Genomic DNA, 15169 nt, shown 5'->3' on the forward strand with positions numbered 1-15169 from the left:
GTGGGGGCTGGGGTGAAGAGATGCGCACTAGCAAACGGTCTTGAAGGTCCACAGCTTGAGAAACAGTGGCTCAATCATGTGACAAGCACATTCAACTCAATCAGTTTCTTTGAAATACGTAGTCGGTCAGGGTCTAGTGACATTTTTTGGCCCTATATCAAATGTGCATTTTGTTGCCTGATTTGCAGAAGTTTGCACACAAGATAAAGATCATCTAAAACTCCCAATGTCTGTATTGTGTTCATCTTTGTATACAATTATGGGAGCTTGCCCGAAAAGATTTTAACTCCCTTTAGAAAACTGTATAATTTTTTAAAGACTACAGGAGTGGCAATATTAGGATTTCCTTTTAACTTTAACGTATTTTTTGTAATACATACAACACTGTTAAGTCCTAGGCGGCACTTGATAAAAAGAAGAAGCATGGAAAACAATGAGTACTTGACTTGGTGACACGGTTTCTTGAAGTGGAGTGCAATGAATAGGTCTGATGGTACGTCAGCCAGAGGAACTTTGAACGTAGATATTTACCATCCTCTGAAAGCATGCACCACAACATGGTACACGCACACAGCTTCTGAGCATGTTGTCAAGAAAGTACCTCCAGGAAAGTTTATCACAGGAACATCTACTTTCGCTGGTGGGTTGGCACCTTCCGAAGAAGGGTGCATGGTAATGAAGACAACCAATCTGTTAGGAGCACTAATAAGCGTTGCCCTGACATGTCCCATTTAAGCTGCTCACATGCACACAATGTAGCAAAATGTTGTTTCCTCACTTACCCTTTGTGTGTGCGGATTATCCGGCTCCTGCCAACCTCCGCTGGCTGAAAACCAAAAGCAAACATATACATTTTCATATCACGTTCACTGTAATCAATGTATTTATTATACAACAAACAGGAAGGGTTTATATTTCCAATTCAGTTGGTGTGCAAACCCGATAAAGTCTTAGCTGTGGGCACGATGCACTCATTACCATCAGCAAATTAGAAATGATTGGTTCCTAAAGCTCAGTGTAGCTCTAAGCAGAGGCCATCTGCCCGAACCCATGTGTGTGTGCGTATGGTTTTCAGAACATTAGAAAGGTAGATCTTCTGACAAACAATCTAACAAACTGTGCCAGGGCTGGACAGGCTATTCTGCCACAATGGCATTTCGCCGGTGGCCTGGAGGCGGCCACAACCCACCCATGCCACCAAGGACTAAGCATGGGCGTAAAATCCGTTCTGCTCGCGGATTTTCGGTAAATTCGCAATCCACGAACTCTCGCGAACTTACCGAAAATTCGTAAATCCGTGCGAAGCGGATTTTTTTCCTTGGTCGCACTTGCCAACTAGAATACTATACAATTTCGCGGGAGTAAACACTCGCGAAAACGTAGATGCGGCGGGCAGCGACAATCTCGCAATTGCAAGATTGCAAAATTTGCAATTTCGCACAAGAAATCCACCAGCAGGCAGCATAAACCTTGAAAATTATGATTTTTATTAGAATAACTCCTCAGGTTGACATTTGCCTGCACTTTTATTTTGCAAGGAGTCCATTTTTGGGGGGGGGGGGGGGGGGGGGGTGGGAGGAAGGAAGTGCCCCACAGTCTCCAACTTCCTGTTCCTGTCCAGCAGGCTCCTCTCAGTGCTTTCTTCATGTGCTGGTTACTTTGATTTGGATCTTGACCTGGAAGCACTCAGCAGGTGCAAAAGTTCAAACTCATCATTAGTAACCATTCCCTGTAGTGCTTCCTGAGGGGCCCCTCCAGAGTTCAGTTGCCTACTTGCAACTATTCTATGACCCTGCTCTGACCCTCACAGCAGGCTCAGAGAATAGCTACAAGTATACAACAAAGGTCCTGTTAAAAAAATTACACTGCAACAGAAAGCAATTACAGATAAGGAAGCAGGTGCCAGGGATCTTGACCTGGAAGGATTACTTTTTGTGGATGCTGCTGGATATTTGGATTTTTGCAAAACTGAAAGCACTCAGCAGGTGCAAAAGTTCAATCTTATCATTAGTAACCATTCCCTGTAGTGCTTCCTGAGGGGCCCCTCCAGAGTTCAGTTGCCTACTTGCAACTATTCTATGACCCTGCTCTGACCCTCACAGCAGGCTCAGAGAAAGCAATTACAGATAAGGAAGCAGGTTCCAGCCAGGAAGTTCAATTTCAGTAACACATTAATCAGCCCTTAATTCATTTATGTCAGTTGAGGCAGGGCAGGTGTGCTTTTCCACCCATAATCTACAGTGATGAACTAGAGGGTGGCATGGATGAGCCAGAGGGTGGCATGGGTGAGCCAGAGGGTGGCCTGGGTGAGCCAGAGGGTGGCATGGGTGAGCCAGAGGGTGGCATGGGTGAGCCAGAGGGTGGCATGGGTGAGCCAGAGGGTGGCAGTGGTGAAAACAGAGGGTGGCAGTGGTGAAAACAGAGGGTGGCAGTGGTGAAAACAGAGGGTGCTGTGATGAACCAGATGTAGAAACAACATGTTCGCGACCGTTGCTACCCGAAAAGTAAGTTCGCGTTTGCGAACTGGTACAAAATCCTCGCGAACTGGCAGAAATCCTTGCGAACACACAAAAAAAAAATCCGCAAATTCGCGAGAGTTCGCGGATTGCGAATCCGTAAATACGCAATTTCGCGGATTGCCAATTCGCAAAATCCGCCCATGCTTACCAAGGACCTCATTCTATTCATGGGCTCCAGCAGTGTAGGACCGCTTTGACCATTTTTGCCAGTGCTTAGTTTGTCACCCTCTCAGACCGGGCATGTTACAATCGGTCACCCTGCAAAGGAAAGTTCTGCTCTTTCCCCACCCTCCTAAAAAGAAAATAAAGTTAAAACATATGTGCTGTGAAGTTAGGAACACCTGGCTTCCACAGAGCACACACGATGCTGCTCACCAACCCACTTTACAATGAATGAAATATCGCATATAAACTAAGCAGCCGCCAAAAAGAATACTGGAATTGCTACAATCAATCTCAGGGAGAAAGGGTGCACACAAAACAATCCTAAAAAAAAAAATAAACACAGATGCGCCGGATCCTACAACTGGCTACTACTTGTGTACAGAACACCACTGACTTGCATAGCAGGCAATACATTTTCAATGCTGCTGAGGAATATATTTGTACCAAAGAGAGCAGGCTGACATGACCTGAAGGCTTGAAAGTACTGAACGGGGCACTGGCACGCAAAGCTTGTGTTCCTAGGAAAAGGCAGACAGTCCGGGATTTAAAGATGGCAAAGGATTTAATAGGCTTGTGTAGGAGGACCATTCCAAAATCACTCTACATATTCAGTTGATAGCTGTTACTTTCAAGTGTAGCAGGAACCAGTCGGCGGGAGGCGTTTAAAAGAGTTCGTAAAAGGAGTTAACGGAGTTTGAATGTTTAGATCAGAAACAAAAAGAGACGGGGCATTTGGAAAGGGACTATGAAAATCTTTTGAAGATACAAAAGGAATAATGGCTTTAATCTTAAAAAAAAAAAACAACACAAAAAAACAAGGCATTGGCATAGCCAATAGGTCTCGCTTTTGGGACCTTATAAGTATATAGTTATGCAGCACAATATCCTTGGTGCAACAACATCAACTGTTGAATGGCTAAACACTTATAAAAGGTCCAAAAAAGCGAGACCTATTGGCTATGCTAATGCTTGAATGCTTTGAACCTGATGATAAGTGTGAGGAGAGAGCGGGGGGCAGGGGGATATGCACGGCGAGCTATGAACCCGATGATCAGTGTTAGGACAGAAAGGGGGGTAGAGGGTAAACACGGCGAGCTTTGAACCCGATGATCAGTGTTAGGACAGAAAGGGGGGCAGAGGGGTAAGCACGGCGAGCTTTGAACCGAATGATAAGTGTTAGGACAGAGCGGGGGCAAGCACGGTGAGCTTTGAACCGGATGATAAGTGTTAGGACAAAGCGGGGGCAGGGGGGTAAGCACGACGAGCTGTGAACCTGAAAAGTGTTAGGACAAAGTGGGGACGGGGTGAGCACGGCGAGCTTTGAACCTAATGATAAGTGTCAGGACAGAGCGGGGGCAAGCACGGCAAGCTTTGAACCTGATGATAAGTGTTAGCATAGAGCGGGGGGCGGGGGTAAGCACGGCGAGGTTTGAACCTGATGTTAAGTATTAGGACAGAGGGGTAAGCATGGCGAGCTTTGAACCTGATGATCAGTTTTAGGACAGAGTGGGGGCTGGAGGGTAAGCACGGCGAGCTTTGAACCCGATGATCAGTGTACAGCCTTAATTCCTTCTAGAGAAACACAACAGAAGCAGCAAAAAAAATAAGGCAGGAGTATGAATCTCTCCCAGGCAGTGACACAGTTAACTACATTTTATTAACTATGCTTGTAGCACACCCTCCGTGAATCCTGTGCTTCAGAGATGTAAAAGTAAAAGCGCTTCGCCCGAGCTGAGCCACGAAAAACACTGCACTGTAAAAGGAGGTAGGGGGTGGATGATAAATTACCTTTGGCTATATGTTGTCAGCTGAGGCAGGCAAGGCTTAATAAGCCTTGACAGAAACCCTCATGGCGGATGCGCGCGTGCACACGCACGTGCACGCAAGCCTGAGGTCAGCAAAAGCCTCTGGTAGCACTTTGAAAACCCCCTTACTAAAAGTCAAGCAGCTCGACCTAAAAAGCAAGCAAATAAGAGTGACAAAGCAACCAATGGTAATCATGGGGCGGGCTATAAGCCATCAGTGAGTTTTTAGTATGTCCACAACACCTTTTGCCGACAAACATCTGACTGGTAGGATAGACCAAAAATGTATATTCTTTCAGTCAAGAAAGTCCCCATCTGTGATACATCCTCATAGCTATTGTCTATAAAAACGTTAGTCTTAATTTTTTATAACCATAAACCAACCATATTTAAGTCAAAGACGGATGAACGCAGGAGGAGGCCAACTTTGATTTAAATAAAGCAACAGTATTCAAAGCAATGAAGCAACCATCATAAAGAAAACTCAATAGCCAACTTTACGTCATCCATGTGATCAACTTTGAGTCAACTGACCATGTTTTAGCCAGTGAAACGGCTATTTTTCATAAAAAAATACCTCCACCTTTAAGCCATTGAGGACCAACATGGAGTAGATGAAGAGATAATACTGATCCACGAAACAAACGCGCTAGGTCACAATCAATCAATCATATTGTGGCGGTCGCAGAATGACGTGAAACCAAAACCCAGCCTTAAAGTGTCCCAACACTGATGATTATGGTTAGTTTATTTAAAAATCTGGACCACGAGTACCAGTGTACTCTGGGGCAGAGGCTGTACTGTTGCAAGGCTATGTGGCGTAAACATACCTTCAGCACATTGAGCTGGCTGCCGTAGTCTCCCTCGCTTTTAAAAGACATAGCCTCTTCTTTCTATTCTCATGGCTTATGCCGACCGGTCTCCTCACCCCCATCTGCCACTTAGAGCTCAGTTTATCGGGAAGAGCCATAGACTACAATTCCCATCAGCACATAACACAGATGACTACACCTTCCAGCATGCCAATTGTGACACAAGTCGGTGGTTTAAGAAGCAAGAGGGACTAAAACAAATGGCACGATTAGCCCACTCCGCCACTATTTGGAATGGGAAGATTCAATTGAAAGCACAGCTCATAAAACGTTTATTTCCAATAAAAAAAATATTAATTTTGCATGGTCTCTCAACAGTTAGCAAATTTCTAAAATGTTCGTCATACTTTTTATATGTTCTCTATGTGTGATAAATACAATGTCAGCCTCTGCAGTAGCACATCTTACTTTTGAAACTATCTTTAACGTTTCTAAAGTTAACTCCTTTAAAGATTTTCTCTGGTTTTGGCAGCAGTAGTACTTATAAACTGAAATTAACTCTTTTCTAAGATGGTAGCGAGACCTTAGCTCGGGTCTCTGTTTACACTATACGTTTCTATGCATATCCGTTAGTCTTTATTTAGTTCCAAGCACCCAATAAAAGTACTAACACGCAGACATTTAAGACTACCTCTTCTGTAGGTCCCCGCCACCTTCGCTTGTCTCTCTGGGAGATGAAGTTCTTTATGAAAACTGCGCCACGCCTCGTTTCTCTGTCGAAGGTTTATTGATGGAACGTGTTGCAGGCAGTGTGGCTATTGGTGACGATCACCCCAGCTCGGCCAACAAATGGTAGGAGGCCAAAGCTCTGATTGGTGGAAGGATGTGCCAGGTTGAGTGAAGTGATTGGGAGAAGGTTCTCACAACCCGGGAGGCCGCTGAAAAAGCAAGTGAAAGGGTACCAGAGTAGGCATCATTTACGGCAGCAGGAAGGGGCAGGGCAGTGGTGATAACGGCTGCACTGTGGCACAAGGGGTTGTTATAGTGCCAGGACCAACAAGCATTAAAAGTAACGCTGAGCGGCCGTAAAAAAGCTAAAGTCATCGCGATGAAAGCAAAAGCGATGGCGATGACGACCTTTGTGTAAAGCACGTGAGGGATGCGCACGCAGCAGTTATTGAAAAGGCAGAGCGTGGCGCGCGATTGTGCGCCTGACCGCAAGCTGGTGGCCGCTTTGGTAGCACTTCGAAAATCTGCTTACTAAATGTCTCGCCACAGCTGGAGGGACCTAAAAAACTAATTCAGCGGGGCAATTCTGTGCACTTCACTAGTTGAGTTCTAGATAAAGCCGCCACCAAGCTGAACATGGCAAAGAGCTGATCTGTAATACTAATGCTAATCGTATTTTTGTAGCGCCTGCACCCAGTTTTCTGCTTCGTAGCACTAAAGGATACCATTAAATGGACCTAATTATCAAATCGGCCATTCGAGGATGCGAATGGCCGAGTCGGATATGCCGCTAATCAAATATGGGCCTGCACAATACAAACAGATTCAGCCACATAAAGGCGCATCTTTGTCCCTTGGCTTCAGGCAGTTGCCACTATAATCAGGGAGCAATGTTTGTTTCTAGAACAGCGGCTCGGTGCAAAGGCATCTTCACGCCCAGACATTCACCAGCTGCCAAGAAGCAGCGCTCTCAATGACCCTACACCACCTAGTTGATAAAGGAATAATAACTAGAGCTCAGCTTCGGGAGGGACCAGGCGAAGTTAAAGAGGATTTAAAGAAAACAAGTACAACACAAAATAACAATGTTGAGCACAAGTGTAACCAATGAAACTTAAAATGTGAAACTAAAAGCGGACTTAATTTAAATCCTGGAATATTATCACAAGCTCTCTTTGGTAGCTACTGCTTTGACTACCCCACTTCCACAGTCGGATGTTCTCTACTCGTTTTAGGGTTTCGTAACCTAATACAAACAAGAACTAATAATGCCAAAAGGCCTGGCTTACGAATGAAAGTGCCTTTTCCATCACTGATGGGTTCAGGCATTCACTAAGACAACAGATTTACTCTGTCACGCCACGCACAAACCCACTTACGCAAATAGAAAAAAAAGAAAATATGCTGCCACCTAAACATGGAAGTAATAAGTGTGCAATAACATTGAATATAGTAGTGGGTAGCAGTCTTGCATGCTATTGCCCATTAAGTTTCATCATTTTAAAGTTCCAAAATGGCTGCCACATTTAAAACCAACTGTTGGCCATCCTGGAATGGTGAAACAATGATACACAATGGTCAATACCATTCCATGATGGTCTTCTGATTTAGAGCAGTGACTGGGTGATATGCAGTGCACAGCAAATGAAATGAGAGGCAAGTAACCCATAGGCACTATCTCGGGAACTGTAGCATGATCTAAAAAAGAAATTAAAAGGAGGAGAAGGAAATTAATGAAAGAGGAGATATAAAATGAGAACACTGAAAACTAAAGAGCACTGAAGTACATATTTTCAGGCAGATGCGCACGTGATCAGACAAACAATGTCACTCACATACCAATAGAGTGTATTGCTGAGTGGACCGATTCTTCGTCCCATGCTCAGAGGCGTAGCTACCATAAGTGCAACAGGTGCAGTGCGCAGGGTACAGAGCCCTGATAATTGCTGCATTTTACTGCCCCAACACACCTCGGCTGAGGTGGATAAAATGTATACAAGTTGTTCTGGATGTGAGCTGCCGCCGAGGATAATTTTTTTTTTTAATTAACTATCCCAACAATAGTAAAATGGGTTATTTTTCTTGCTTGCACCAGGACCCAAGGCATCATTGCTACTGTATTGCCTATGCTGAGTGCGGTCATGGCTATAGTGCTGCCAATAAAAAAGAAACCGAATGTAAGCCAGGACATACTAGAGAACCTAAGACCAATTTCCCTCCTACCTTTTCTTGCTAAAGTAACCGAAAAATTAGCCAATACACAGCTCATGGATCACTTAGAGGCTAATAATGCATTGCACAGCTCCCAATCGGGCTTTCGGAAGAATTATTCGACCGAGACGGCCCTCTTGCGAGCGACCGAAACTCTGCGGATTGGTGCGGATGAAGGTCATACAATGGCTCTCATTATGCTGGACCTCAGCGCTGCTTTCGACACTGTGGCTCATTCCATCTTGCTACAGTGTCTGAGCAGTGCTGGGGTCACCAAGGCGGCATTGGGTTGGCTCAAAGCCTTCCTCTCTGACCGCAGCTTTCAGGTTCAGAGAGGCACGTTTCTCTCAGACAGCATAGCCTTAGGACAGGGGGTGCCTCAGGGCTCTGCCCTGAGCCCCACCCTGTTCAACCTCTATATGGCTCCATTGGCAGAGGTGGTCCAATCATACGGCATAGAATTAGTATCTTATGCCGATGATACTCAACTGCTCATCTCCCTATCACAGGCACCCACTTTAGCAGCGGCCAATTTTAAAACCTGCATGCAGGAGCTTGCAGGCTGGATGAACCAACACTGCCTGAAGCTCAATGGCTCAAAAACTGAGGTTCTAGTGATTGGGGGAAAGGATGCCAGTTGGACTCAGGAATGGTGGCCTCCTTGCCTTGGCCCTACACCTATCCCTGGCAGGGAGGCAAAAAATCTGGGAGTCTGGGTGGATCCCAAACTCTCTTTTGAGAGCCATGTTAACAAAGTAGCAGGGAAATGCTTCGGGATAATGAAGACCTTAAACCGTACGCTGGACCTTCTGCCCCTTGAGGCCAGACGCACCATGACCCAAGCATTAGTCACCTCCCGCATAGATTATGCTAATGTATTGCTACTAGGGACAACTGAGAAAAACATAAGACGGCTCCAGGTGCTACAAAACACGGCAGCACGGCTAGTTCTTAGACTCCCCAAAAGAACGGCATCTAAACCCACTCTGTCTGCCCTTCACTGGCTTCCTATAAAAAAAAGGATCCTATTTAAGGCACTTTTAATCTGCTATAGGATAACCGTTTCAAAAGCCCCTGAATATCTGAAGGATCTAGCTATCCCCTATCAGCCCAACAGAGCACTTCGCTCCGCGGGCATGGGCCTTCTGAAAGTACCTCGTATAAAAAAGGCCAGAATGGGTGGACGCTCCTTCCGAGTGTTGGCAGCCAACCAGTGGAACATTCTTCCCATCGAAATTAGGCTGGCCAAGACTGAAACCATATTTAGGAAGCTCTTAAAAACACATCTGTTCACCCAGTAGACCTGACACTGCCTTTCTGCCACTCTCTCCACAGCGCGGGGACACGCCGGGATGGCGTCACCAAGCGCTTTAAAAGCCCCTTTATTATTATTATTATTATTATTATGGAAGGGAACGATAACATGCCTACAGACCAATGGCAGAAAACAGCTGACCCAAAGCCCCTGCATGTATGTGTATATACATTTTGAATGTTTTTAATTTTTTTATTACAAGATCCCGACAAACCACTAAGTTTAACTTTAAATGGGCATCCACAATTTCAAGACCGATGCAATGCATCCTCAGTTCATATCAGCTTGCCCTGCTGGATATGCATCAATTAACACTATTCAAAAGATAGGAGAGGTGTACAATAAAGCGCCTTTGCCTTTTTTCAGCATACCAGAGGTTTTGCGCTGGTTATTTTTCAAGGCAAAAATGGAGGCACTTTCTAATTTAAGATTACTTGAACTACGTTAATGGAAGTAAGCAACTTAGATGTAATGCATCACGTGACTGAATCATGAGTTTATGACCCTAAAGAAGTGATTGGCTACTGTTGGAACACATGCTGGCCACAGCGTATATCAAAGAACATCGGATTAACATTAAATTTGTGCCACCCTGCCTTCTTAGAAAAGAGACAACTAAGGCTGCTAGGCCATCTGAAAAGATTCTAGCAATAATTACAGTGCATCATTTTCACCCATAGGGTTTCTCAAATGGGATAATACACACCGAAATTCTTGCCTACAAAGGTAACATAAGATGTCAAGTAACAGGGTTTAACCCAGTGCAAAAACAATTTAACCTTAAAGGCCTATGGCGTTAACATATATTTTTCATAATAAATAAATGAGCCTTGGTGCCTTAGTCATAACTTTTGCAAATATGCAGATCAGAAGTACGAGATCTGCTTTAACTTTTCCCAATGAACCAATGAGGTCTATAGCATTTATTCTCACCCTAACAACCTCAGGCCTACTACATTGAGAGTAAGCTTTCCCACAAGACAACCATCAGTCATGTAGGCATAAAATGACAGTAATCAAAGTAAAATACTATCTTCCTCAAGAACACCTACAGAGGATTATCACAGTGCTGATCTATCCTTGTTGTTTGTTTGGTGGAGATTGTGGGAGGAAAATGGGGTATTTAACCAACACCATAACTTTTGTCTACTACGGTTAAATGTGCGTTTCTATTTTACTGCGTATTACAGTGCCCTTTTTGTATGGTCACACCCCCACTTTATGCTCCATTATGAGTCTGATAGTGCACTGGAGTCTGCTGCCCAGCCTCCAGTGCCTGTGGTCTCTCCTAAAACTGTTGGTAATCCCAAATTGGCAAAAGCGTTACCCCCTTATAAGTCCCTATTATATGGCTCCGGGTAACCAGGTCAGGAAATTCGCTATTCAAGAGGTGTACACCCCCAGGTAGGCTGGCCACACCTCTAGAGTGGGAAACCTAGTCTATACACCTAAAATTGTATTCTGCCATCTTTAGGAGGGCAGAAATAGTGGGTTCTGGGTAGAAAAGGATATGGATATGGTCACCTCAGGGGTGGACTAGCAGCCCATTGGCGACTAGCTCCCACACCCCTACCTCCACTAAATCTAGGATTTAGGGGATCCCCGGACACCAGAACCTCAGATCTGAACAACTTACTTCAAGGAAGGACCAAGAGGAGACCCATGTCATCGAAAGTAGGACTTTGCCCACCAGCATAAACCAAAAGAGGGATACTTTGTCCCTGAGGCAACTGTCTTGGTACAGAATGTGCTTACCGCTGCCAAGGATTGTTGGTCACCAGTCTGGTAACTGCCAGACTTGAAGTAGCAGCTATAGAGAACATTGTGCAACCATCATCCAACGTCAGCAGCTGTGTACCTGTTGTGTTTTTGCATTTCGTTTCTTGCAGCACTTTGTAAGCAGTAAAAACAGCACCACCAGTGGCTCCCATTCAGCACCAAAGAAATCCAGAACAACTCTGTACCCAGACTCGACGGGCTGGGTAAAGTGATCTGCCTGTTGTGCCTGGTACTGGGAAAAACAATGGTTCATGCAGTATAATATTTGTACATTTGCAAAGTCAATACAAAGCATAATAGCAATTTTCAAAGAACATTAGAGGGTTTGACAGGGTATGCCAAAGGGAGAAGCAAGGCTCATAATACACGTAGTTTGTATCAAGGTTTTTGTATTTCAAAACATTGATTTCATCATTAATATACAATTTATAGACATAGTAAAGTGAAGTAAGTGCAGTGTGTCCCAAGTGTTTTTAGTGAGAACCAAATTGTAAATCAGTGACAATAAGTGAGTATCTACAGGTTTCTACTGGGGATATGTACAAAAAAGGGAATTTGACCAAGAGCAGTAATACATTGAATGATTAGTACAGTGGCTATCTATGTTTATAGGCACTGTCTTGCGTAGTTCATTCCCAATTGCGTGGACGGCGTTTCGACCCGGAAGAATAAGGGTCTCGTCAGGACTGGTCGTTGGGGGACATCTCTCAGTGTGTGAATACACATCTAACAGCCCATGCGTGATAAGGAAAGATAAAAACAACTTACAGTGTGCCCAGCCGGGTACACTGTGGTGGAAATCGAATTGTGGAAGTCTGTGTTTAACAACTTCAACACTAGTCGTGACTAAATTTCAATACTGGCGTGCGGTGCCGGCAGACTGTGGTTAACAGCTTTTTGGATCGTCACGGACGGCAAGAGGTCGATTTCGCCAGGATAATTGCCCTTCAGCCGGAACAATGCCGGAACAATGCCTGAGCTGGAATGCAGTAGCGCGATCGCTTCTCTCAGTACATCACACGAGCGTCTGGAGATCTGACAGTGAGATCTCCAGACGCTCGTGTGATGTACTGAGAGTTCCGGCTGAAGGGCAATTATCCCGGCGGCATCGACCGCTTGCCGTCCGTGACGATCCAAAAAGCTGTTAACCACAGTCTGCCGGCACCGCCCGCCAGTATTGAAATTTAGTCACGACTAGTGTTGAAGTTGTTAAACACAGACTTCCACAATTCGATTTCCACCACAGTGTACCCGGCTGGGCACACTAAGTTGTTTTTATCTTTCCTTATCACGCATGGGCTGCTAGATGTGTATTCACACACTGAGAGATGTCCCCCAATGACCAGTCCTGACGAGACCCTTATTCTTCCGGGTCGAAACGCCGTCGACGCAATTAGGAATGAACTACGCAAGACAGTGCCTATAAACATAGATAGCCACTGTACTAATCATTCATTGTATTACTGCTCTTGGTCAAATTCCCTTTTTTTGTACATAGCCCCAGTAGAAACCTGTAGATACTCACTTATTGTCACTGATTTACAATTTGGTTCTCACTAAAAACACTTGGGACACACTGCACTTACTTCACTTTACTATGTCTATAAATTGTATATTAATGATGAAATCAATGTTTTGAAATACAAAAACCTTGATACAAACTACGTGTATTATGAGCATTGCTTCTCCCTTTGGCATCCCCTGTCAAACCCTCTAATGTTCTTTGAAAATTGCTATTATGCTTTGTATTGACTTTGCAAATGTACAAATATTATACCGCATGAACCATTGTTTTTCCTTGATAAACTAAGCGCCCTGGTTCCGTTGCGAGTAGGGTTCCCTTGTTCTTCCCCTGTGCCTGGTACTGGGGCACGCATGACCTTAACCCTGTGAGGGCTCTAAGTAACTTGATCTGCAAGTGACCGACTCTCACGAGCGGATTTTGCCATTGAGCGCAAAGTTATTTTGTCAGTTGTATTTTACTCCATTGATTTAATAACGCATCAAAAAACAATAACTCCGGTTCAATTTGGTATCTAAATTAAGATAAAAATGCACTCTGATTTTATAAATTGGTGTTGGATTTCTCTAAAGTTGTGTTATATCAGTTGGTACTCTGAAATGCACAACACATGTTCCTATTAATGCCCAACTGCTCTTTGCCACTCTACCTGGACAATGCAAAAACAACAGATGATGGACAGAATGCCGGCAAATAAAACAATCACTCCCAGTCCCAGATCTGGATTAAATCCATCGTTTTTTGCTCAACATGCCATTCCAGTTTGGACCCAGCCATAAGCAAATCAGTCCTTTACCCTATTCCTCAAGGGAACAGTCCTACCCAAACTGCCAGGCCAGGTGCTTCCTGGACCAGTAACAAGCATCCTGGGCTGGTTTCGGGGTATCACTCCTCATCAGCCAGGCTAGCCTGAATCCAGTTGCTTAGTGAGCACAGGATCCATGGCTGGGCATACCCAGAACACTTAGGACGAGAAAGCAAAAGACACGCAGATGATGGGGCCATGGACCCGGAAATAGTTGAATCGAGTTGATTCAGCCCATTTTAACTTTTGTTTGACCATCCTGTAAGTGGTCCATGGAGTCTTGTAAGGGAAGGATGGGCGCGACCTCTCAAAGAGCCCAAGCAGGACATATAGGACTATGTGCTACGCCTACGTTCGCATAAGGCAGAGTACATGAAGAGGGCAAACAAGAACCTAGAGGCCAGCCAGGAGCTCATCAAGCACTGGTGTGACCAGAAGTCAGCACTAGTGGAGAACCAACCAGGTCAGCCGGTGTGGATGTTGGAGCCTGTGACTCCCAGGACCCTCCAGGTCAAGTGGACTGGGCCCTATCCAATCTTGGAGAAGGGGAGGGGGGTGAGGGGGGGGGGAGGAGGGGATTGGGAGATGATGTTACCTACTTGGCCGACTTAGGCACTGCATGGAGTCCTCACAAAGTTCTCCATGTAAATCGCCTAAAACCCCACCAGGACAAAGCTGACAGGACAAAGCTCATGGTCAGTGATGGAGGCCAGGAGGAGGAAGGTCGACCCTCCCTGACCTGCTGTCAAATAACCCCTACAATAGATCAGTTGAAGGTGTTGTCTTGTCGGACACCCTCACAGAAAAACAGGAATCCGACTGCAAGCAAGTCCTAGGACAGTTTGCCGCACTCTTTTCCTTAACCCCTGGACAGACAACTTGATGTACCCACGATGTGGACACTGGAAACAGCCTTTTTGTCAAAAATAAAATTTACAGGTTGTAAGACCAAGTTATAGCTTGCATTAACATGGAGGTCAGCAAGATGTTAGAGCTTGGGCTTATTGAACCTCTTGACACTCCCTGGGCTAGCCCAGCAATAATGGTCCCCAAATCTCACTCCAAAAGGTGGGAATCCGGAGATGAGGCTGTGTGTGGATTACAGAGGCTCCAAGTAGTTACCAAAACTGATTTTCACCCCATACCAAGAGCAGATACATTGATTGGCAAGCTGGGAGCAGCCAAATTCTTGAGTAGTTTTACCATCAGGGTATTGGCAGATTGGACTCACAGAGGGAGCAAAAGAGAAGTTCACATTTTCAACCCTAGAAACCACTACTAGTTCAAAGTGATGCCTTTTGGATTGAAAAATGAACCTGCCACCTTCTAGAGGTTAGTAAATAGTTTTTTAGGATTGGATGACTTCAGTGCAGCATATCTAGAAGTTATGGCGGTCTTTAGCTCCATCTGAGAGGATGACCTGGCTCACCTCAAGGATACATTACAGGCCCTGCATCAGGCAGGCCTAACTATCAAGGCCAGCAAGTGCCGGAAAATGGCAGAGTTC

At 45.0% G+C, this 15169-nt stretch overlaps 1 protein-coding gene across 2 annotated transcripts in view; it reads right to left on the bottom strand.

Moving 5' to 3' along the window:
* Nucleotides 1-15169, bottom strand: part of DCTN4 (dynactin subunit 4) — a 138489-nt gene that overhangs the window by 66036 nt on the left and 57284 nt on the right. For both annotated transcript variants that reach the window (XM_078653607.1, XM_078653606.1), the window contains exon 4: nt 783-826. In XM_078653607.1, the coding sequence (XP_078509733.1) occupies nt 783-826 (44 nt within the window). The remainder of the gene's footprint in view (nt 1-782; nt 827-15169) is intronic.

This window comes from Lissotriton helveticus, chromosome 7 (genome assembly GCF_964261635.1).
Source record: "Lissotriton helveticus chromosome 7, aLisHel1.1, whole genome shotgun sequence".
NCBI lineage: Eukaryota > Metazoa > Chordata > Amphibia > Caudata > Salamandridae > Lissotriton > Lissotriton helveticus.